At 38.4% G+C, this 25338-nt stretch overlaps 1 protein-coding gene across 1 annotated transcript in view; it reads left to right on the top strand.

The window, feature by feature from the left end:
- The window catches only part of CDC73 (cell division cycle 73), a 102948-nt gene extending 78050 nt beyond the window's left edge, over positions 1 to 24898 (top strand). The window contains exons 11-17 of the mRNA XM_074546278.1: positions 5438 to 5495; positions 8528 to 8563; positions 8977 to 9064; positions 17362 to 17523; positions 19284 to 19384; positions 22517 to 22658; positions 23478 to 24898. Coding sequence (XP_074402379.1) covers positions 5438 to 5495; positions 8528 to 8563; positions 8977 to 9064; positions 17362 to 17523; positions 19284 to 19384; positions 22517 to 22658; positions 23478 to 23514 — 624 coding nt within the window. The 3' untranslated portion in view covers positions 23515 to 24898. The remainder of the gene's footprint in view (positions 1 to 5437; positions 5496 to 8527; positions 8564 to 8976; positions 9065 to 17361; positions 17524 to 19283; positions 19385 to 22516; positions 22659 to 23477) is intronic.
- Positions 24899 to 25338: the final 440 nt, after the last annotated feature.

Here is a 25338-nt window from a genome sequence, read left to right as displayed (position 1 = left end):
CTTTGATAAATACTGGTAAACTCTTCTTCTGTTAAAATTTGTTCTGTAAAAATATCTTTAATTCTGCTTAAACTCCCACTCTCCCTTCCAGAAAATAAGAAAGTTGAAACAATAGAAACAGTAGCAATGACCTTTTCATTAATATTGCAAACAATGGAAGTGAAAGCAACTATAGTATTAGAAATATTTGCACAATAAATTCTATTTTTTACTGTAAAGTTTAAAATTAGGAAGGCAGTTAAAAGCTTGCAATTTATTATTTAAGTATGTCTTGTGGGACTGCATGCAGATTTGTGTGTGCATATAAATATAAAAATAAATGATACCAGTTTGATGTATAAATAAAATGATGATGTGAAACACTAGTTAAAATATTACTAGAATTTTCTTGATGCAAACATAGATCAGAGAATTACTGGGAAGGCTGCAGAGGCAGAGCCACTGAGTTGGATTATTTTTGACCCTTTGAAAAGCTTGGATTTTTTTCCAAGGCTTCTATGGGCTTTAAATTTTTTGAACAAAGCTCTATGTTTTCAGAATCCAATTTATATGAAATAGATGTTTCTGTCAGGCTTCAAGTAGGGCATCTGGACCAATTTTTAGGTACCTGCTTTGAAGTCAGCCCTTTGTTTTGGCTGTTTGTTCATACATTGATATATGCAATATTTAATTTATAGTAAAGTTGTCTTCTTTTTAACTATGCAGTTGTTTTGGGTTTTTTCTTAGTTCTTTAGGCTGGCTTTACTAAAATTTTCAAAGCTTCAATACTTTAAGTCAGGAAATGATAATACAATTGCTGGTAATTAAAGTGGGTTTTTACAGTCTCTTGTACCTCAAATGGAATAGATACATTGAAGGCTGTTCTTAAAAATAATTGTACAAGCTTGCCATCCACAGGCACTTCTTTTCTTTCTCTTTTGAATCTGAGTTTTGCTGTGTTCCTCTTCACAAACAGAGCTGTGTTTGGCTGAATTCTCTCATGGCTGGAAGCTGCTCTGTGTTTGACATGCAAGCTTCTTGCAGTGTTACTTTTTGCTTCTGTAATTTTCAGATTTTTTGGTGAAATTCTGTGACTAATTTAAATATTATTAAGGAACAAGATAGTAATTAAATTTACCAAATTAAAGCCACAAGATGGCATCAAATTGTAAACTCTATCCTTTGCTCCTAAAGTTTTTTTAAAGGTCAAAATACTATAGGCTGTCATGATCTCTACTGAGAGTTGGGAAAGGGAGTATGCAATGAAATAGTTTTTCCTTCCACCATTTGGACCTGTAAAGCTGCCATAAGATATCTTTAATAATTAGGTTTTAAACAGGGGAGTTTATTTTCTAAAGTGTAGCAGGAGTTACTGTTCAGCTAATTTTTCATTCCAGTTGGGAAATGAAGGTAACCTAACTATGGATGTTCATGTTCATTTAGACCTAAGAAAACCACTAAGTATCTAAAATATGGGAAAGTAATAGTTGGGTCCTGATAAATCTGTTAGGTAAATACTGGTAATGGGTAATTTTTTGTTAATGCACATAATAGCTGTTTTTAAAAATTGTTATTTTTAGTAAAGTCAAAAAAAGAGGTTTAAAGAGAGAGGTTTAAAACCAAGAGATTTTAAAAGGTGTCTAAAAGAAAACAAACAAACTAACCCCCAACAGCCACTCAGGAAACTTAAACCCAGCCATGGCTGTACTAACCACAGGTACTGAGCTGTTTCCCACTCATCCATTGCTCTGTGAACCCAGTATTTTTTAGGTGTTTAGGTACAACAATGCTAAATAACAAAGGGAATACACTAAACACAAAAACATTGTTAGGCAGAGATATTTTAAATGTCTGAAATGACAGGGAACAGAAGCACTAAAATGAATCCCACAGAGAAGCAGATCCAGCCCTGTAGGGAAGTGAAGCAGCGAGGCTCAGGCAAGTCTGGAGCTGATGACATTCTGTATCATGTCAGGGTGTTGCTTCTGAATGGTTAAAATGTAAATCATAAGTAAACTCTCTATATATAACCTTCTATGGTAAATTAGCAGAAGTAAACCAAGTAATATGTTTTTGATTAAAAAACAACGTTAAGTGGTTTTCTTAAAGAAGATTTGTATTTTTCAAATTACATGGTTTTGTTACTAAATTAGTTTCAACTTATGAATATTCATAATATACTCTTTAACAGTGTCAAACAGCTTATGCATGAGAATTAGGTATGTCATTTTCGAGCAAAACTGTCTAAGTATTCAGAAATTTTGAGGAAATGAATGTTCTTTAAATAGCTAAACAGTGATTCCTGCTGCTTGTGATGCTTTGGGTACAGCTGCATGAACAAAAGCTCCCTTAGCTGGAGTTCAAATTTGCAGCGTGCTGGTTACTTAAAAGGAACTTTTAGATTAAAAATTTCACATGAGAAGATTTGAAATACCTTTGTGTGTGCTCAATGAGAAATAACTCTGGCCTTTACAGGGAATGAGAGTGTGCAAACCAGGAGTTGCCTCTGAGTAGCAAATCACCAGCAGCACCCCCTTTGTGTGGTTGGATGAAGCAGCTGCAGAGGTTACTCTGTCAGATGAATACTCTTTTTTCTCTGGGAGAAATCCTGGCATGGACTTCTCTGGGTAATACCTCCTTAGGAACAGAGCTCAAATCACTGTGTTGTCATAGGAAAAGCTTGTATCTCTATCTGAATGCTTTTGAAAAGCAGTAGTTGTAAATCCAAACTTAGCAGGATGAAGGAAAATAACAACAAAATGATCCTGATAATGACTTCTTTACTGACCCCGTGTTTTCCTCTCCACTTGGGGGTCTTGTCAACCATCACAGCTCTGTTCTTCTGTTCATTTCCTCACCTTAGTAGTGTATACATTTCTCCTTACAAATCTTCTGAGAAGTGTGCGGGTGAAGTATTGATCAGAATTTCTTTTGCTGCATTGGCTGCAGCTCTTACAGAACAGGAGGTAGTGGTTAGATCACTGAAAATTGTAAAAAGAGAAGGGGTGTAAATCACCTCCAGAGGATTGATTGTCACCTTCAGTCAGGTGACAGCTGAGCTTTGATGATACCTCAATATCAGGAGCTGTGAGCTGAGAAGGTTCATTCCTGAGATTATCATAGTCTGAGGTACCAAGTTATACAACTAAAAGCTGTACCTCCATAATTTATTGATTTGCAGGATTTGGTCTTACAAACAGAATGATCATAGGCATGGAAGTGGTGTTTACTAATTTAAATGATTAAACTATTAATCAGATATTTTTTGTGGTTATTTTCTGTGTTTTGTTTTTCTTTTGGAGGGGTGCATTTTGTTTCAGTTTCTTAAAGCCTTCCTGTTTTGTTTTAGGCTCCTGCACTAAGTTTCCCATAAATCACTGTAGGGCAGGCAGTTCAAAAGAGAGTGAAGAACCCCCAAAAAGATAATTTGCCTGTTATTTCTTTCGGCTCAAGCCACTGGTTTGGCTTTGGTTCTTGTTTGGTTATAATTCTTCACCAGTTTCTCTGCAGCAGCTCCTGGGTGTCTCCTTCTGTGCAGGCTGTGTTTGAGCCATGGGAGGCACTGGGTGAGTGGCAGAGGAGGCAGCAAAGCTGCGCTGCTCATTCCGTAGGGGTGGAAGGAGGAATGAAGGTGTGGGACAGCACACAGTAATGCTTATGCATCTAAACTGGATTTAGAAACTTGAAACTTGGCATTGCAGGAGTTGATGTTGCTTTAGCTTGATAATTTTCTTTACATTTCATCAAGTACTGTGAATTTAAGGAAGTGTTATGGGGGAATTCTTGGTTTCTTCGAAATGAGTGACTAGTGCAGCACAGAATCATTCTTTTGACACAGAACATGGTATCTTTCTACAGAAAGAGATACAAAAAGTTTTATTTCTGCTCTCTTAGAAAGTGGAAGTAAAAAGAAAGATGCTGTTTCTCAGTTGCAAGGCTTGTCTCAAAGGTAGTTAGCTTTTCCTGCTGCTCTTCCTCTAGAGTGTGGTAGTATTTTCATTTTTATAATTTTCTGAGTAATTATTGTGAAAGGACATTGGCAAAAATACCTTTCCTCTGCTGCTATAAAAGTAAGTCTTAAAATAACAGGTACTGACTCAACTGCCCTACATAAATGTTGGTATTTCAATAATCAGAAAAGAGTGCAGCAAAATTTGGGATAGACCCATTACTTGCAGTGCAGGGTTAAACCCTTATTCTAAAGATTAATGGGAGGTTGCTGCCTGTAAAAGTTCCAAAAGCTGCTCACTGCACCAAATGTCAGCTCCAGCTTATTGAAACTAATCATGGGTGGCTTCACTAAGGCTCAGGGAAGAGAGGCTTTGAGTAAATTCGTGTTTTCTATGGGCTTCTGTGGGAGCTTCTATTTGTACTTCAGAGATGATGAGATAAAGAGTTTTAACTTTCATGATGGAAACTTAAAAGCAGCTCCTCTAAGTATTATTTAAATCATGCAGTGAGCCCTCTCATGAGCTTTCTTTTATTTTGCATTACAAAACACACTGTTATTTATGCATGGAGATAGAAGTCTGATAATGCCTATTGGAGTCCTTTCCAACAGTTTTTCCTCTGAGTGGGATCTCTGACCTTTCTCAGTGTCTCATGCTTGTAGGATATCTCACATGATGTTTTAAGTAATTTTCAGCTAAAATCCGTGGTTTCATGTTAAGAAGGTTTTTTCCTGTCAGCTCTGCAAATAGATGGAAGTGGCTGGAATGTGCTGCAGCTTTTCAGCATGTTGGTGCTATGTGTTATGTTCAGGGAGGTTTCACAGCAGAAACTGAGAGCAGAATTTGTTCTTGCAGGATTTGTGTTGCTCTGGAAGCAGACGTGTGACCTCACTGTTTTCTTTGGTGCTGTGTTGACTCTGGGGAGCTAACAAGAATAAACAGTAGTGCAGGTCTTTTGTGTGTTACATTAAGGTAATTGGATAAGGCATGAGCAGAACTAATTATCATGAGAGTGCTATTTCTGGGCACTAAAACTCCTCAAGTCAGGAATGCATTGCAATTTCTTGGTCCTGGTTTTCCATCCAGAGCATAAGGGGATCTTGTTTGGAAATTTCTACAGCCAATTGCTTATATTTACATTACTAACCCTTGGTGAAGGTGGTAGTAGGTAAAATGAAACAATACTGTAAATAGGAAAAGTTTATTTGAATGTAAAAGTTTATTAAACTTTTTAAAGTTAAAATATTAAACATTTTAAAGTTAAATTTTAAAAAGTTTATGGTTGGTTAAAATGTAAGACTGTAAAAGTTTGAGATTGTTTGTCTTCCCTAAAGCTAAAACAGGCTCTATAACGAGTTTGGAATATTTTCTCTATTTTCTTCCATCACTTGAGTGGAAACATACTGCTCTCATTATCGTGATACTTTCAGTACCTCTGTGGTTATTTGAAAACTCGTGTGCCTGACACAAAGCTCAGCTGATCATGTTGTTTTTCTGTCTTTCCAAAGGAAGGTGCATCTGCCAGAAAAACACAAACTCCAGCAGCACAGCCTGTGCCACGACCAGGTAAGGTGGCCACTGTCCCATGGGCTTCTGTCCCTCGTGTGCATGAGTTTCTAAGGAGCTCTCTTCAGAACTTTAGTAAGCTCTAGAATAAAGTACAGGTCATTTATTTTTGGCCTTTAATTGTGCATAAATTGGAAAAACCCCATAGCCTTTTGTTTAATGTTATACCATGGGACTTGGGGTCATTCTCTTGTTGCCCAATTAGCCCATTGAAAAGATGCACTGCTGAAATTAAAAAGTCAAGACCTTCTCTTGGTTGTGGGCTTGGTATGTCAGCAGTTAAAATTTCACAAAATTCCCACTCAAATATCTAACAAGAGCTGGTTAATACTCCAAGGATAAACAAACAGAATACCTAATCTCAAAATGAGATGTATTATTACTTCTGGGATTAATATGTCAGAAGTAAGTAGTTCTCTGAATGTGTTATCATTACTTCTTCACACTTCTTAAGCACATATTTGTAACGGGGCCAAAATCCTGAACTGAGTTTTTAATTCCCATTCAGTAAATTTTGGCTGCCAAGTCCACTTATCTGTCAGATGGAATCTCGAGTTTTGATGCAGTGGTGGGGTGATAATGTACTTTGTTTAAATAAGAAACCCTTAGGATGAGTTTTTAGAAGCATGTAAGACCAGTACATGAGAGGGACAGTTCTTGCAAACTGATGTGCAGATTTGCCCCTGGTTTACATACTTTGAGACTTTAGTGGTTTGGTGGAAGGTCTCAAGTGAAAGATGCTATTTCAGGACAAGATGATTTTATGAAGGTTCTGGGGGCATTCTGGAGGTTTGGAAGCAAAGCTACCAGTTAAAATGAATATACTTTTTCTAGAAGTACTGCTGGAATACTGTATATCCTTGTTGAGACTCTAAATGCTTGCAGTGTGTTCTTTGCTAATTCCTTGAGATTTGTTTGCCGGATTTAATGCTAAGACTTAATATTGTAAAGCTGCTTCTTTCTCCCAAATCCATTCTAATATTGAATGTTCTCAGCATGCCCAAATGCTGAGATTGTGTTGTGCACAGATTCTTCTGTTTGGTTATTTTGGAACTGGAAAGGTCATGCTGCCTGTCATACTTATCTCACTAGCCCTGTTAAGCATCCTAATGCAGATGGAGTTGACAGACAGCAGTATGAAAAGGGTAGAAGTGGCAAGAAAGGAAATGTGACTGAGTTGTCACAGTCCCTGCTGCTGGCTGTGACTTCCTGGGCACTTCCTGCCAGCAGCGTGGGCTTTGTACATGACAGAGGTGACACTGATAGTGCCCTGCTCTGAGGCCAGCCCCATCCATTATCTTGCATCTACATTGGAAATTGGAGAGGGAATACAGAAGACAGGTGGAGTCAGAAGAGGTTTCTCTTTCTGCCTGTCCTAGGATATTTTTGCATTTTGATATTTGTATATTTTAAGAATTGAGCTGTTCTATTCTTAGCAGTCAAAGCAACTAAACCTGCTATTGGCAGGAGGATGCTGCTTTGCACATAGGAAGCATTAATTAAATTAGGCTAAATTGTTGAACAGTAGTGATTTGAGGAAAATGCTTGAGGTGCACTCTTAAATGATATTTCTTGATGCCATTTTGCATAACCAACTTTTCCCCTTACCTGTCTTTGTACAGCTATTTAATTTCTTACAGATGCTTATTCTTTCTCCCCCTCCTTTTTGTTTAGATGTTTTTCTCCTTAAGGCAGCTGGCTCTGCCCATAATTTCAAGAATATTTTTACTTTAAGGAGGTACCTAAATTAAAGAAAAAAAAATTAAAAATCACCGGGTAGGTAAAGTTCATGTAGTTCAATATAGTGTTGCCAATTATATCTGTGCATTTGACAGTGTCAGGAAAAGATAATTAAGGATATGGTCTCAATATTTCAATAATGGCAAGTATGTGCTGTGAATATTTATACTGTTCTAGGCAGTTTCTGAAACAGTTGGTCATAAATAAACATGAGCAAGTTGGTGCTAAGCAATTGGAAGTCAATTAATGAAATTTGTCATGCATAGTAGCAGTTGAGACTTGAGTTAGTCTGCATCAATCTCTCTACTACTCACCATTTTCTGAATTAGGATAAACATGGATGATGATGATGATTATCAAGTGCTACATTTCTCCCCTGAAGTTAGGGCTCCTGAAAACTGAACTATAAAATGTTCATTTGGGGAAACCAGGCAGGTCACCTGGTAACCAGGGAATGGCACCAAAGAGAAGAAACAAAGAGGCTTTTCCACTTTTGGAATGCAGTGTCTCCTCTACTGAGGTGGTTACAACTTGGAAGACTGAAGGGGAAACATTTTGCTGGAGAAGTGGGGGACAGTTCTTTGGTTTCTACCATTCCAGCAGTGATTTGGTGGATTTCTTTGGTGGTTGAGGGTCATTTTGTTTGTGGGTGGGTTGGTTTTTTCTTTTTCTCTTTTTCTTTTTTTGGTTGCTTGGGTTGTTTTCCCCTTGAGTGTCAAACTTGATTGGATCTGGCTCCTGAAGACCTCATTTAACTCAAGCTGCAATTCAAAATTAACCTGAGTAAGCCTGAAATTCAGGTTTTGATTGTTGAACTTCTATATATGTTTGGGATGGCTAAACCCGATGGATGTCATATGCAATAATAAGTACTAATGAAAAAGTGAGGTGTAGAGATCAGTGTCTTGTGAAGGTTTTCCTGCTGGTTCAGCACTACTGAACTGAAGATCTACAAGCAGCATTTTCATGATTTCTGGGAATTTTTGTGCATGGTGTCGTGTCCTGGCCTTTGGGGAGGATGGAGGGGGATGAGTGCCTTCAGTAAAACTGGGAGAGATTGACTGAACTCTCCTAATAGCTGCTTTGGATGGTCAAAAACTTGTTTGTTTTCTGAATACTCATGCCCAAATTATAAATCCCTTCATCATCTTAGTGTCTTCCATCTGTAAAATGGTCTAATGACTGTAGTGTGACTCTTCCCTACTCACTCCTGCAATTAGGCAGATGCTTTGCAATGACATTTGGATTGATGTCCTAGTCATTCTTCTGTATCTTTCGGTTTTTTTTCTCAGTTTCTCAAGCAAGACCCCCTCCAAACCAGAAAAAAGGTGAGTCAGTTTTAGTTACATGATCTTTTTCATTTTTGTGTGAATTGTGCCCACTTTTCCTTTTTTTTTTTTTCCCACCTGACTCTACAAGCAGCAGTATAAGCAAGCCATGGAATATATAGCATGTATTCTGTATAGCATAATAGCATTCCATTGTGCTAAATATGGGTCCCACACATGTTGAGAGACTCGTGATACAGGGATCTGCTTTCTTGGTGAATGAAAACCTTGACTTCAGAAAAGCTTTACTACTGTTTTCCTTTACTATTTTTCCATGATTGGGACCTTTTAAGCAAGAGTTTTGTTGTGTACAGTTCCTTTAATGAAAAAAAAAAGGGGGAGGGGAAGAAACAACAACCAGAACACAACAAAAAAACCCCTCCAGGCAAATTCTAACTTTATTATCTCTACAGGATCTCGAACTCCCATAATCATTATTCCAGCAGCCACGACCTCTTTAATAACAATGCTTAATGCAAAGGACCTTCTGCAAGATCTGAAGTAAGTAGCTGATTAGAACATACTGTATAACAATTTGTTTTCAGATAGAAAGTTATGCTAACACCTAATTAGTTATTAAGCAAGAGGGTTCATTTACTCTCTTGTGACAAGCTAGTTTTACAGACCTGAGTGTAAAAGAAATTAATTCCTCTTGACTAGTAGGAAAAAAAAGCAAAAACCTAATTCAGAGTTTTGGCTCAGCTGTGACCTGTGGGCAGATTTAGGAAACTTTTGCAGTTGAAATGTGTGCAGTGCTTTTCTCTGATGTAACATCTGTGCAGCCATGTGCAAGTGAACCCTTCCCATGGAAGAAGGCTGAGAGAAGCTGACCAAGGGAGCTTCTGGAGCTCAGAAATAATTTTGGGAAAGGACCTCAGTTATTGTAAAGGAGAAGGTGACCAGGTGGGCTGTATCAGCCAAGCATCCCAGCTGGTTGTGCAAACAAGAAATTTTTTCTGAAGTTCATATATTGTCATTAAGTGTTGATGCAAATGCATCCAGGGAAATTTCATTGAGTTACTAAAACTTGTTTATCACATCACACATCTGATTCCAAGATTTAATTCATTATGGTGAATGAATCTTTCTGCTTGTCCAACAGATCATGGTTTTAGACTTGCCTATCAGGTAATTTTTGGGAACAGTCTTTTTCACAGAGAAAAGTTTTTTTCACTTTTCACAGTGAGAAAGTCTTTTTCACTGTCGTAGGTTCTCTGCAATGGTATATCCAAAAAATTAAGGGATCATCTTTCTGCCACCTCCAGCACTCATCTTTCATGATACTGTTGCACTGCTTTTCATCCAAACCAGGCTGTGGTGGTGGTACAGCTTCTGCTGGAGTTGCCCTGGAATTGTTTAAAGTGTGCTCTGAGATACCAGGTGCTTTCTGATCCACAGTTCCAGTTCTGTCTTAGTGCCACAGGCATCAAAGGTCCAGTGAGTGTACTGGGCTCTCAGTGTCTCTTCTGAAATACTTTCAGGGCAGGCTGGCTTTTAACATTGCAGTTCAGTGTGCAAGCTGTCACAGCACTGATCCAATTGGATTGATTGTTTATGTGAGTTTTTAATATTTAGGAAAAAAATTAGCCCTGGCTTTATAAAAAAAGCCCTGTATTTTCCAGCTGTATAATTTGTGACTTCCTGGCACAGGTGTACTCAGAAAGGAATTAAGCACCTACTGGCCAAATGCCAGTGCACTCATGAAAATCATCTACTCAGCTTCCTCTGCTGTAATTGGAGCAGAGGAGGGGAAAATAACCAGGTAAAATAAAGCTCATGGGGTTGAGATAAGGATTAGGAGAAAATACTTTAGGGGCAAAACAGGCTCAAAACTTTAAAGTGTGTAAAGAAAACTTTATTAACAGAATTAAAAGGAGAATTATAAGAGCTAAAATAAGCCTTTAGATCACCTTTCCTCCCCCCAGCCTCTTTCTATTTCCCACCTACAACTTAAAGAGACCAAACATGGGATTTGGAGTCAGTTTACCACTTCTAAAAAGGAATCTTTCTTCCGTTCACTTAGGGAGAGGAGTCTGTCCTGCCGTGCCACAGGAAACAGTTTCTTGTGGTTTTAATTTTCACGAGCAGCAGCCAGTCCCGGAAATCTGCAATTCTGAACTCCCTCCCACGCTTTGTCAGTCTTCTCACAACTGCCTCCGTGGGTCACTGCCTTATAGGGTGCAAGTTTTTAAGGATGAGCTGTTCTAATATAGAAGCAAAGGTTCTGTTCTTCTGTCTCTTAAAGCAAAGGTTCTCTTTCTCTGTTCAAGTCAGATCACATCTTCTTTCAACATCTGTATACTCCAGTTCTCTTCTGAGTGCAGATGAACGCTGCATCTCCCCCTATGCTTTATGAGTTACAGGGAAATAGTCTGGTGCATTATATTCTCACCTTGGCTTGCAAAAGGTTTGCAGCTCCTAAACTAGAGCATCTCTTCTCTTTCTTTGCTCTGGGCTTTGGCCCCTCCTTCGTGCTGTCACCTTTCTTTTATTCTTCAGGAGAAGGTCGGCGTCCATGGATTATATTTGTTCCCAGATGGAATTTTTCAGCGCTGAAAAGGTTAATTTCTCGCGGGCCCTGCCTCGGGTCACGGCTCTCTGTGTTCCGGGGCCGCCCCGGTGCCCAGCCCCGGCTCCGCGGGGATTCCCGGCTGCAGAAATCTCGGGGGCAGGGAAGGGGAGGGGGACACGACGACTTCTCTCTTCTCTAGAAAGCAGGAAGTAACAAAGAGCTTTCTGTGGGTTTTTTTATTTTTAAATATGATTTATAGAGAAGTGTCCAGCTTCTCTAATTGGCTTAGCAGTGTATCAGTCTCAGAGCCAGCTAGCTGCTGTTTCTGTCAGCTGTGAAGGAAGCTGTGATGTCTGTCATGGGGAAAGTCACTTCTCTGGCTGACCCTTTTTCCTCCTCACCAAAAATTCAATTAAGGCAAACCCAGGACAATCGGTCTGTCATGTCTAAGTGCATCTGTGCCAGGAGTCAGAGTTTTCAGCAGTCAACTTGCCAAGGCCTGTCCCAGGAGGATGCTTGCATTTAGAGTGCAGGAACATGATCCAGAACAACTGAAAGGGAGGGTTCAAAGGATGCCACTGCATACTTAGCCTGTGTGAAACAGAAAGGGAGAAGCAAGGTATGTTAATGAATCAGAAGTGCAATAGCAGAATTCAGACGAGTAAAATATTAATTTAGCCATGACAGGTCTAGCACTCTTCTGGAAAATATGCCACCTGGCCTGTATTTGTTTGCATTCAGATTTATGGAAGCACTTTGTTCAGGAATGGCTTCAGGGTTTGTTTTTGCTGTTAAGTTATGCAGAGTGTAGAACTAGCCTTGATGTGGAGTGTGATTGATAGATATGTGATGGTTTTCCAAGGAAAGAAGACTTAGCTAATTTCTGCCTCCAAGTCAGCACCTTCTTTAACTCATTCCCCACTTGCAGCTAAATTTGACAGAAGAGCAGAGATTTTTCATTGCCACAAGTTGGGGGATAAAGAAATATTGTCCAGGTAGAAAAGACACCTAAATGAATCTTCCCTCCATTACCCTTGCTAAGGAAGATGCAGGTAGATTTTCATTTCTTGTATTTCTAGAGATAGTCAGCCTGCTTGTATTTGCCATCAGAGGGGATTGGTGATACAGCAGAAAGAGGAGAGATTTTTGGAGCTGGAAGGGTAAGAGCCATTGTAGGGGAGACTGTGAAGAAATGTAGCAGAAGCCTGGGAGGATGATGCCCTGTGGTGGCTGGGATATGGATATCTATGAGTCTGTGAAATGTGTCATCATAAAGAAGGAGAATTTGGGTTTCATAAATCAACTTCTGTAATTCTGTCCATTTAAATGTTTCTTAAAACAAAATAAGGGAAAAAATCAACTGAAATTAAAGATCAGAAACAGAGATGAAAACTTACAATCATAGCTGGGAATCTGTCATTTAGGATACTTTTTCTCTGCAATCCTGAGGTTTTTTTTTAAAGGAACTGGACTGCAATACATACTTTGGATATGAGAAAAATTATTTGTAGTATAATTGTCAGATATTTTAGGTTGGTGGTTGTAAAATAAACAGGAGATTCTTCATCCAGTTCTGGGGTAGTACTTGAATTGTCAAGAACTGAGAGAAACTTATTAATTATACCAGGATTTTTACTAAGCCTATTTATAGCTCTGTAGTATATTAGTTTTTCATGCCAAATTGGCTGACATTTTTATGATGCTTAGCATCTTACTTTATCACTTATGTTAGGCTCTCCTTTAAGGTAGAGAGTATGGAAAGCAGGAAAACTATCATGTATAGAAGGAAATACATACGACAAACCCAAAGCATAGCACTAGTTTAAGGTATCTAATTTATGTATTCAATATATTTGTTGCAACTTAAATTTTGAAGGGAGACATTTCTGTATGTGATTGTAATATATACACTTCACCTGCTAAATAATACGCAAATATTCTTGCTAAGTTTTTTTGAAGGGTTACATTTCTAAGGAGCTAAATATAACATAAAGAGTTGCTAAAATAGTAAAAGGTAAAATTTAATTTAAAATCAGAACTGCAATATATTCTGTATGTTGTGACACTTCTTTAAAATATTTTATATAATACATTTTGTTCTTACTCACCATCTGAATGTAACACTGGATATCACAGTTACTATGTGAAATTGTGACTCAGTATTTGAGAATACCTGGAGTCAGGCTTTTCAGAGACAAGGCTTCTGCTTTACATGGAGCCAAAGTGAGCAGAAATTCCATCAGGCAGATGAGAATGACTACATGGTGATGATGTATTTTTATTATGATGATGCTCTTGCTTGTGATACATTTAACCATATGTGGCCAGGCAACTCACTGGAGATTTATCCAGCTTTGATACCAACTGAAGTATCTGGGATAGATTCAGGCATGATGTAGTGTAAAAAAGCGTTGTTCTCTTGCAAAAATAGGTGTCCAAAGCTTTGGATACTGTAATTTAACAGAAGTACTGAGAGGGTGGTAGAAATAAGCCTTCAGTTCTGAACACAATCAAGTGTATATTGCCATGATGTCAGTTGCTGCTAAGTTGCCTTATTCTCCTTTCATGCATTTTTCTGTGTGCCTGAGCTGGGGCCAGACAGTGCTGATGTGACCTCAGTGGAAGTGTGTGCAAGGCACTGCTGCCCGTGGGTGTGAGTTTAGAGCCAGGGCAGCAGTAGCTCAGGCAGTTCAGTGGATGGTGTCCTAGCAGTTACCTCCCACACCTGGTGGTGTTCACTTGCTTGCCTGCCACCTTAGGGAAGGGACCTGCTGCCTTTACAAAGTGAGAGTGCACCATTCTTCATGTGGATAATGATTTGGCAATTAACAGTGAGGGCTAATAATTTCCTACCCCTACTAGGGGCATAAAAGAGCATTCTAAGTAGATACGGATTTTTTTTTTTTTTAATAGGGAATAGTAATCTGGAGAAGCAGCAAGAAACTGTAAGCTCCTGCACACTCAGGTTTCAGAATCTATTTCTGATGTTTAAAAAGCTGTCAAGTACAAATGTGTAGTTAAGCCACTGGCTATAGTATTATGTAGTAATATTATAAATAATCTCCAAGAGAAGATGGGATTTTGGGTGTTTAATAGTCAGTTTTCTTATGCTCATGGGTAGTGATGACCTAGGCCATAAATATATTTATAATCATCCAGTAATTTCTATTGATTCTCAGTTCTTGAGCACATGACTTTTGCTGTGCTAACTGAGTCGATGATTCCCGGAAATGCAGGCACAGATTCCATAAACTTTCTGTAAGCTGTCCTTTATTCCTGTACTCTGTGTTTATCTGGATGTAAGTGCTTGCTTCAATGCTTGCTTTGTGGCACTTGCCTTCTCTGCTGTGCCCTTTGAATCTGCTCATTGATAGTTTGTCCTTAACAAGATATCTTTGTGTTGTGGCCTAGAGAATTGCACTCAAAAATTCAGATTTTTTCCCAGGAAATACAACTGAAGCCATTGTCTAGAAGGGACATAACTGAAGCACAAGTGAATGGTGCCTCAATGGCTGTAACACAGTTTCTAGCTGAAATGGGCAGAAACTGCCAAAAAACTGGTGTTGAAATGAATTCTTAAACACAGAAACATTTAAAGCAGTGAATGTGAGAAGACTCAAGAGTGGTGAAGTTGTTACTCTGTGGCACAGCAATATTGCCTCTACTCTCATGTGGCAGGGCTGCTTTGCTTTCCTGTTTCCATTTAAAATGTGTTTGCTTCTTCACATTTACAAATTAAATTTAAAATGTGACCTTTTAGATCCCTGTTCAGATGAATGCTTCGTTATCACTGTAATGTGTGTAGGGCTGTTTGGTTTTTATTTACATATTCTCTAAGAGTTTCTTCTTATTTAATGTAGGGGATGGAGAATAACAAAATTCTTCTAAAGCTGCCCAGCATTTGGAGTGACCCTGGCTTTTCCTATAAACACTGCCGGTTGTATAAAAGGTGTTTGAGGGCTTGTTTCTCTAATTTTTTAAAAATTTATCTTCATTGTTTTCAGCCCAAATTGCTTTAGTTCTAATGGGTGATGAGAAGAAGAAACTCATTAGTAGTTTTCTACTAACAAAACTCATTAGTAGTTTTTAAAAAGCTGAAGGACCACAAAGTAAATCCTCATTTTAGGTTCCAGAGTTTCCTATCAGTTATTGTTGGTAAAGCAAAGCCTGTGACACCCTGGCAGGACAGGCCATTAGGAGTGCTCATGATGAAGGTGCACCTCACTTTGGAGTTTTTAAATTAGCAAATTGATGAGAAATACTTAAATTCTGGTGTCACATTGGGTGGTTTTTTCCAGTGCAGAACTCAACTGAATGCCTCTGCGTGTAGTGTGCAATTGTATGTGTCAGTCTGTTGTGATGGATAAAATGTATGTAAGTATTAACTGTTTGCTAATTACTTCAGCTATTAGGCAAATTAGTATCTTAACTTCTAAAGAAATATATTTTATGTGATTCTATGTGTAGTTTTCTGTCAGTGTCCTGTACAGCTTTTTTTGTTTGTATTTCCTGTAGAATGATGGTGTTTCACCTGTACTAGACAGACAAGCGTAATTTAATTTATAGCGGCTCATTTAGTACCTGTAATGCTTTCTCTGTATTTCCAGTTCTAGTCAGCTTTAATGCACCATTCCTAGTTATTAGCAGGTGTTGGGCTTTTTTAAATTTCTCAGTGCAGTGGAATGCATATGGATACACATTTCAGAAATTGCTTGTGACTTTGTTTCTGAAACGCTGTTAAACACGAGGAGTAAGAGGGACATCATCTGTTAATTTACATTGGGAAAGTAAAACAGTTCTGCTTGGAGGTTTATTGAAAATTTTCACCTGCTGCCTTAAAACATGTTTGGTTCCCACCCTCCCCTCCCTGCCCCCCATGCCATTTTCTCTTTGAATATCTAGTGAAAACAAGTGTTTTCAAGTTGACTGAATAATGAACTTTTCTTCATATTTAATCTTGTATTCTTTTTTCCTGTTTATCCAACAATAGGAAGTGCAGTGTGCCTGTTAAAGCACACATTCAAATTTGGTTTTTAGTATTCAAATAGAAATAAATTGAAGAGAACAAATAGAAAAGCTGCAAAAAATGTAGTAAACTGCTCAAGAACACTATGTGCACTGTAATGAAGAGAAATGTTACCAGCTATATACTGTGCTTTTAAAATGTACCACAAATCCTCCTGCTAACTACTGCAGTTAAGGGAAACAGAGTTTTATTTTCATCAGGAGCTTTGGCAATGAAATGTCAGGAGCAGACAGGGCTGTAGTGCAGCTGGGTGGTTCTGAATAGAATATCAGAGCACAGGCCTGAGCTCTGTTCTTGTGCTGGCCTGGAAGGTGCTGCTGGTCACATCAGCTTCCCTTGCCATGACACACTTCCAGTTCTGTGAAAGGCAAGACTCTGTTAACTTTCCTTTTTTCTCTGTCTCAAAATCCACTGAGGTTTATCAATAAGAAGGCCCACACTGCTCTCACATTTATGATGCCAGTTTTGAGACCTGTTCTGGGTATTTTATTATCACCATAAAGAGGAGAGCCTTGAAATGGGATTGCAGTTGTTTTTTAAGGTGAGGGGGCTGAAAGATTAAGGATCTGTAATTAATTGGAGGAAGGAAAGCTGTGTCACATCTTAGCATTTATTTTTGTCATATGGAGGTAATATATGACATGAGGGCTGCATTATCTGGACTTTACAAGCACTTATTCCATCACAGAATCTAGTAAGAAAAAAACCCCAAAAAACTGTAGTGTCATGCATCATAGTGCATGATGAATAATTGCAATGTAAAATCACCATCCTCCAAAAAACAAAACCTCACTCAAAACCACTTTGGAACAAAAATCCTAGCTTTCTTGAAAAAATTCTAACTGGCAGTAATTCTAATGGCTCCATGAGCTCTTAAAATTTGCTCCTGAAAGCAACTGATTTAATACCCAGGTTACCCTTGGTCACCAAATAGAAGAGTTGTGGTCAGTTTGCAGGTTGTGGTCTGGCTCCTCATCTGCAAATGTATTGTGTAAGGCCCCACATGTCTAAGAACAGGTCAGGCTGTATTTTTGAGTCACAGAGGACCTTTTAGTGTGGGTGTTTTTGTCATGAGGGCTTCTGAAATACTATTCTTACTTTTTTTTTGATGTTCTGAATGAGTAGTGGTGGAGACTTGGAATTGAAGTGTCTTCAGTGGCTGCTGTCACTAATGCCAAGCTCAGATAAAGCTGTTACTTTTCCTGCTGATTCCATCAAGTAAATTGCCCTTGTCTACTGAGGGGTTTGTTATTCCCTAAGGTTTGTACCATCAGATGAGAAGAAGAAGCAGGGCTGTCAGCGGGAGAATGAGACTCTAATACAGAGGAGGAAGGACCAGATGCAGCCGGGGGGAACCACAGTCAGCGTCACCGTCCCTTACCGGGTCGTAGACCAGCCTCTGAAACTCATGCCACAGGACTGGTAAGAACACTTCTCCTTTAAAACATTTCTTAGCCCAGACGGTGCAGAATTTGGAGGGGAATAATAAAATATTCTGCAATCTACTGAAAAAGTACAGATATAAGAGTCTTCAATTTATTTACTGTAAAAGAGTCTTCAGCTGAAAATAATATGAAACTAAATTAATCTAAAGATCTTCAAAAGTTGCAACACTTGATTTTAACAGTGTAGCAACACAGTTAATATTATTGGGTTTGCCAGAAATGTTCCAGACATTCCAATAGAAATGTTCATATTATTGTTCTGGTTTGTGGTGTACCGTGCAAGTCATTGAACCATGATACGCAAGAAAACCCCTTCCCTCCTGTCTGCTTTTTGAGGGAGAGTCTGTTGGGAAGGTGCTTTTGCAGGCTATCAGCATCTGACATTCCATCTTTTTTAATAGTTATAGAAAGGAAATACATCAGACAGTAAAGACTGAACTGTGACTCCAGTACTGGAGCTATTGGAATTTTACTTCTGAAGGAAAGCACTAGTTACAGAAAGGGAATCGTAGATAGTTTTTACTTTTATGAAAAACTGGAAATGGATTATTGGCTCTGTAGCACATTTTTCAAGGCTATTAAAAATAGCTCCCTTTGAACAGAACAACTCTGGAGAAGTTTTTATTGTTGTTCGACATCTTTTTGTCATTTGATGACATGCATTATGCAGCATTTTTGCTTCTTTCTGATGAGTGAGAAGATCTGGAATGTGGACAATGACATATTTGGTGGTTTTGTCATTTCCAAATTAGATTTTAATGGAGAGAAATACTTTGAAAAGATTCTGTTCCTAAATCAGTTTTTCTCTGTATTTAGAATTTGAATTAATCAGAAATCAGTGGATTTAGAATTCTGAATATTAAATAGCACTTAAAATGTTTAATGATCAAACCTTTAAGGACCATCTAAACTGCTTTCAAAAGTACTTCTGACCAAAGGCATGGAGTGATGTATGGCTTTTTATCTTGATTTTACCCAAGGAAGCCACTCTAAAACCTGCAAAAAAATAACCCCAGACCACAAAACTTCATCTTGATTATTCTTTTTCATTTGGGATTTAGTGGATTTAATGATAGATTAAATTTAGGGATTAGATTAGAGAGATAATAATTTGTTGTGGTAGGTAAGAACTGTGGTTGGATGATGTAAATGTTCAAGAGAAAGATAGACCATATGTGAGGAGGTCATGTATTCTCTAAGGTGGGGTTTTTAAAATTTCACTAATGCAAAAGTTTAACCTTAATCGCAAATTTATTTTCTCAGACCACAGGTGATGGTTGTATATTCTTAAAATAGTTGAAATTTCACTTAGCAGAAATTTAGCAGCTGTTGCTTCTCATTAATTTTCAGCCTGGAAGTCAGCATTGCTGATAATAAAGGCTTTTAAATCTGCACAACTCAGTTTCAAGTGCCATTTGCAGAAGATTATCTCTGAAAATGTTGGAGCACTTTTCAAAAGCAAATTAATGATGACCACAAATAAACATTGCCTTCTAAAAATTGTAACCTGAGCTGCCTTCTGCAAAGGGGCAGGGCTGAAAGCTCAGAGGAATCACAGGAATAATGTTTTTTCTTTACAAGAGGAGAAGCGATTGTGCTGGAGGTGTGGTTGCTAAGCGTGCTCTCCTGCTCTGTAAAAGGAGCAGCTCTGCTAGGGCACAGTGCCTGCTGAGGACAGCAGTGAGTGACGTGTCCCAGGCCATGCCCGTGCCATGCCCACCCCTCTGTGTGTTCCAGGGACCGCGTGGTGGCCGTGTTTGTCCAGGGCCCTGCCTGGCAGTTCAAGGGCTGGCCTTGGCTCCTGCCGGACGGATCTCCTGTTGATATCTTTGCAAAAAGTAAGGGATTTACTTTGTTCCTTGGTTTGGGGTTTGTTGTTCTGTTTGGGGTTTCTTGTAGATGTTTATGTTCATGACAGAGTGCTGCCAAAGTGCTGCAGGTGGCTGAGCAGGCTTTGGGGCTCCTCACAATGGCAAACATTCCTGTGCCCTTTGTGGTTGTTCTGCTCTGATCAGTGCAAGCTCATGGAAAGAACTGTCAGCTGCAAGAGTCACAAATAGCTGGTGTACAAATCTGCTTTCCAGTCTTCTAAAAAAGGTGAACAGACAATGTGTATTCCTGCAATTCATAGCTAACAGGTTTACAGGCTGGCTACACATTCTAGTGCTATTTTGAAGAGAGGATTAATCACCTAGTGAACCACTAAGAAAGCATTGAAAATATGATCTGATGTCTGACAAAAATTTCAGAGTTTTAAAAAGTTGACGTTTCCAGTGAACTAGATGTTAGTATTGTATAGATCAGAACAAGTTTTTTGGGTCCCCACAACTGTGGTGCTTTGAGGCACTTCTCTGGCACTGTTCACCCATCTGACAGAGAGGTGGGCCATAGCATCTAAGGAGTCTGTCATCTTCTCTGTTGCTTAAGTTTGGAGTTGCCTTAGAAAACAGACCTTTTGATGGTCTTCTGTGCTTTCAAATATAGACATAAGAAACATATACACACTCACACAAAAAAAACCCCCAACCAAACAGGCAACAGACCCAAACCCGCCTTAGTTCACATCTTGCAGTCAGTGTGATGAGGAAACAGGTTTGTTCACGTTTTGTGTGTACCCCTCTTTGCTGTGTGATGTAGAATCTGGAATGACAAAGCCACTTTGAGCAGCAAGGAAAAAACTCAAGGGTGGGACAGAGAGCTAAGGATGGGTCTGTGAACAAGAGAATAGAATGAGTCAGTTTAAGGGGGGAATAGAGAAAAAGCAGAGAAAGAGAAAAAGAGCCTGAAAGTCATTGTGAAAGTAAAACTATGCCACAGGAGAGGGTTTAACAGAAGAGATGAATGAAAGAAGGAAATAGCACTTCAAAATAAAGATACTGAGAAAAAGGCAATTGTGAAAAGGAAAGCCAAGAAAAATGCAGTGAAATATAGATCTAGCTAGCAGTTACATGCTGCTTCCTATTAATTTTATCATTTTTATATATACATGTATGGAGGGCCATAGGAATTGTTCTGACTTGCTTTGACATTCCTGGTCTCAGCGTGCCAAAAGATCACAATCACAGCCTGCACAGTTCAAGGTGCAGGTGTACAAATTCATACATTTTTCAAGTGAAAGAGGGATATCTGGTCTTAATTCATACATTGAAATGGATCTTCAATTTAGAAATGCATTCCATTCCTTCAAAGCATGGTGTTTTAAAATATTTTCCTGATAAAGTGTATTTCTAGATCTTTCCCCAGTGATGTTACTGATCCTTTAGATGAAAACAGGTGAATGGAGTACAGATAGCATCAGTCCAGTTTTATGTATCTATTTTTATCTGAAGCTATTATTTTGCCATATTTTTAGTGTTCAGTAAGTGAACTGAATGTTCACTTCACAAATGTGGTTTCTGGGATTTGCAGCTCTCCATTGTTTCATCTGCAGTTTGCATTTCTTCTCTGTCTGGGTCGGTTGTCATTGCCAAGTATTGAAGGCTGTCACTTGGAAAACAAGCAGGTAGCTTACCAGAAAGAACTCCTCAATAAAATGAGGAGTACTGGGCCAGAGCTTGCCTAACTGGTTTTATTGGAGCAATTGCTTTGTCCCAGAACATTTCATTAGCTGAAATTCTAAAACTGTGCTCCTTAGTTTTCCTTATGCAGGGTGTCCTGACTATTTCATGTTCATGTACCAAACCAGCCTAATTTCACATTTACAAGTGAATGTTTGTGATGAAGTTTTGAATGCTGTCAGTTTCATGGACAAATATTTCATTTTGACTACCATTTTAAAGGTGTACCTCCCAGAGCACAGCAGGGAGCTTTAATAGTGATTTGTTTCAGGTTCAGAAGTGGATCCTCTTGTGCTTAATAACATTTAACTGGAATGCAGAGACTCTGTCAGATATTGATGGAGTTTTCTGTAAATGCATGGCCCTGGTGTATCTTCATTTGTTTTTTCTGAAGTTATATGAATACATGCAATATATATATTGCTATGTGTGTGTACATATATATATATGTATGCATATGTATAGATATATATCCAGTGTATAGTGGAGATAATGTATATGTATTCTTAATCACAAAGCCTGGAAATTTATCTCTCAGAGATACAAGTCAGATGATCATTTCTTTAGTTCGTCAACAAAAAAAAAAGCTAATTTCACATAGCAGCCTTCTAGGAAGTTCCCAAATGGATCTGGAAAAGAGAACTGATTTTGTGGAAGACAAAATTAAGAGCGTGGTATCTGAAGAAGATACAAGCATGGCATTAAAAAGAACTAGTTTCCACAAGATTGATGGCTTGTTTTACTTTTCCAGTACCACTAAAATCATCAGATTGGCTCACCAGATAGGAATTGTACAAGGCTTAAATACCTTGGTTTTAATGCTCACTGTGTAAATGCTGAGGCTTTACCTAATTCACATGTGACAGTACTTCCCAAGAGAAAAATAACAGTTAATATTTTACCATTTTTAACTGAGTACTAGACATGGGGAAATTGGCAGTTACTGAATTTCTCAGAATGCTTTATGCAGCATTTGGGGGTTACACTGGCATTATACTATCAGTCTTCTACAGATTCTTTTAGGAGATAGCCCGGCTTCCTACTCATAGGTCTCAGAAATATCTTTTTGATTATTATTTAATTCTTTAACAGCTCAGAGATTTTCAGAAAGAACTTTTTTGTTTCTCAAAGAGAATGTACTTGAATTGGCAGTGTGTTTCTGCTATTCCCTGGGAATCTGTGCATCTAAAAGCAGGGGCTGCCCTTTCCCTTCACCCTGGAATAGCCTGGGAGCCATTGACCTCTATATTTAACTGTGCCCTTCAGTGAGTAGTTGACTTCTTTGGATTATGGGCTTGATAATTTTACTCTCAGGCTTCATTCTGAAAAAGGAGGAGCGGGCTGGGAGTTTTCTTTGACCAATAAAGAAACACTAAAGTCCTCATGTACCAAATGCTGTCCTGTTTGCTGTAGTTAAAGCTTTTCATCTCAAGTACGATGAAGTGCGCCTGGATCCCAACGTGCAGAAATGGGACGTGACAGTGTTAGAGCTCAGCTACCACAAAAGACACTTGGACAGGCCAGTGTTCCTACGCTTCTGGGAAACCTTGGACAGGTATGGTTCCTGCTGGAAGTCCTTGGTCTTCATGCTTGTATGCTTTAGGTGGGAATTAAAAGTTCTGGCTGCCAGGGAATTGTTTACAACTTGGATATCTGAACAATGATTTAGTTTGGAAATACTGCTTGTTTTGATTTTCCCTGATGATACAGTTAATGAAATGTGGTGGTATGTGTTTACAGACTGTAAGTAACAATCTCCAAAATGTGGATTTAAAGGAAGGGTAGTTACCATTAATCATTGGTTAGTCCCATGATTCCCCACCTCCTGACTCTGATTCTCTAGGTCAGAACCCTCCTGAAGGGGAAGTTCACTGTAACACCTTTTTCAGGTTGTAGAGAAGGAACTTTATTATCATGAAGCAGTTGAAGAAATATTGAGGGAGGGGAAAAGCCCATGTGTTTCATCAATGTTTAATTTTTTCATCTTGATTCACAGTGAACTGCTTGAATGATTGAGTGAAAAAGAAAAATCCAGTGGGAATTGTCAAAATAATTTCAATCATCAAACTTTCCATGGCTTTCTGTTTAAAAGTCTCAGGTGAACCATATATCTGAACTCCCAGATGAACTAGTAGTCTTTCAATGTTAGAGGTCATGCAATGCCTTGGAAAGCGGAGTTTTCTTTGAGGCAGGGCTGTAGCCAGCTGTTACTTAGTAGGAGAAATCCTGCACACAACATGTTGCATCTCTTTGGCAACTTTCTAATTCCCTAACAATTCTCTTTTAACAATGCCTGGGTGTTTTATTCCTGCAGCTAAAATTCCTATAAATGCCACAAGGGTAGTAATGCTGTCTTCTGTTAATTTTTTTTCAGGTATATGGTAAAGCACAAATCTCACTTGAGATTCTAAATCCTTCAGCTGCCATTTATTTCCTGAAGTATGGATTGGAAAAAATGGAGGGGGCTCCAGTTTGGAGACCAGAGCTCGCACTATATATGTCAAGAACTTTACAAATGAGGAAGGGTCACAGTTTAAACTTTTTATAAAATCTTATTTGGATGATTCATGCTATGGCAGGTTGATACCTGTTAATCAGAAGCAAAGGGGTTTTGCTTAAAACTATTTTTTTAATGTTGTTAGCCTTCTAGTCTGCAATCCAAATTGTATATTTTGATAGCAGCAGTTTCTTCTCTGTTTTGTTAAATTAGCCACATTTTTAAAGACTGTGTTTTGTTCCCCAGTAGAGGATAGCTGGATGTCCACGGCGGGTTCCCCGTGTGCGTGTGCACGGGCGGGTGTAAATACAAGTGTGCCTGTGTCTATAGATATAGTGTACAAAAAAGTTATAGACACAATGATGCACACCTAGGTGTTTCCAGGCTTTCTAAACCACTTAGCTTCTGAGCTTAGTTTGGGATTTCTTTGCTTACTGTTTCACTTACTGAAAATATTTTGTTGTGAATGATATTACATTTTAGTCAATAGGACTTGCGAACTGAGCAAAGTGAAAGTTGTTTTCAATAAATCAAAATGTCAAGCTGTATATGTATATTCTGTCAGTCTTTGTTGAAAAAGGGAAGATCAAAAATCTATTAACTCTTTTTTTGGATTTGTAATGTCCCAGTTTACTAAATCTTGAAAATTTATTATAGGCATACTGTTGAGTCATGGTAACTCTAAATTGCCATTCTCCACACACATCTCTTTCTTTAAACTGAAAGTATGCATGTGTACATTCCCATCTAGCAAATATCTTTGCATAGGAATCTAAATGTTACCTAGATTAAATGATGAATAGAGGAGGAGAGAGTTGGATTCTTTTTTTCCTGGAACAGCCACCACAAGGAATGAATAATTTTAACTTCTTTGTATTTATACCTCTAATACGATTTTCTCATGACAAAAGTAGCCCAGACTGTCAACAGGAGTTGTAATTTTCTGAGCTAGGTGGCTAATATGGCCTCCCAAGAGTCCTGCATTGGAATGGAAAATCAGCCTTCTCAAATTACCAAAGAACAGATTTGCTTCATCTCCAGTGTGAGGCCAGAGGATCCTGGTATTTGTACCAATTTACAGCATCTCTGTATCTATGGAATAACGTTAAGTTGATGTTGCATACCAGTGAATGTAGAGAATGATCAAATACTGTAACACCTGCATGATTTTTTTTCTGGGATAGAAAATACATGTTTATATTCCTGTTCTTGAAATTCCAAACCATGTTTTTTTAATATACTTTACATTTAAGGTTTGACAAAAATAAAATGTTCTACCTATTCTGTTTTGGTTTTTATTTGATGTTAACTTCATTTTTAGTAAAACCCAAAGTCATATATTCATAAGAGGTTTTTAAAACTGTCTGGCACTTGATTGTTCATATTTTTGTCAGTCATAAAAGTATTGATGTTTAAGTCATATATCCATAAGAGGTTTTTAAAGTTGTCTTAAGTTTATGAGGACCGTGAGGTCTGACTTTTAATTGTATGTATCCATCCCTGCTATAATGTGACTGTATTTTCAAATGGTCTAAATGGAACTGTAAAATCTCAAACCACCAGAACAACCCTCTGTGAATCCTGATATTAGAAGCAGCTGACCCTGGATTTTGGAATGGATTCAGCGTGGTGACTGGGAGCTACAGGACTGCTGGGATGTCTCCTGTTTGTGTGGGCAGTTGGGCAGTACCCCGTTACTGTGTTTTCCCTGTACTTAAGCTTCTTAGAAATGTGTCCA

This window comes from Zonotrichia albicollis, chromosome 8, assembly GCF_047830755.1.
Source record: "Zonotrichia albicollis isolate bZonAlb1 chromosome 8, bZonAlb1.hap1, whole genome shotgun sequence".
NCBI classification, from domain to species: domain Eukaryota; kingdom Metazoa; phylum Chordata; class Aves; order Passeriformes; family Passerellidae; genus Zonotrichia; species Zonotrichia albicollis.
The sequence above is the reverse complement of the archived record's forward strand: the minus strand, read 5'-3'. Positions and strand labels throughout refer to the sequence as shown.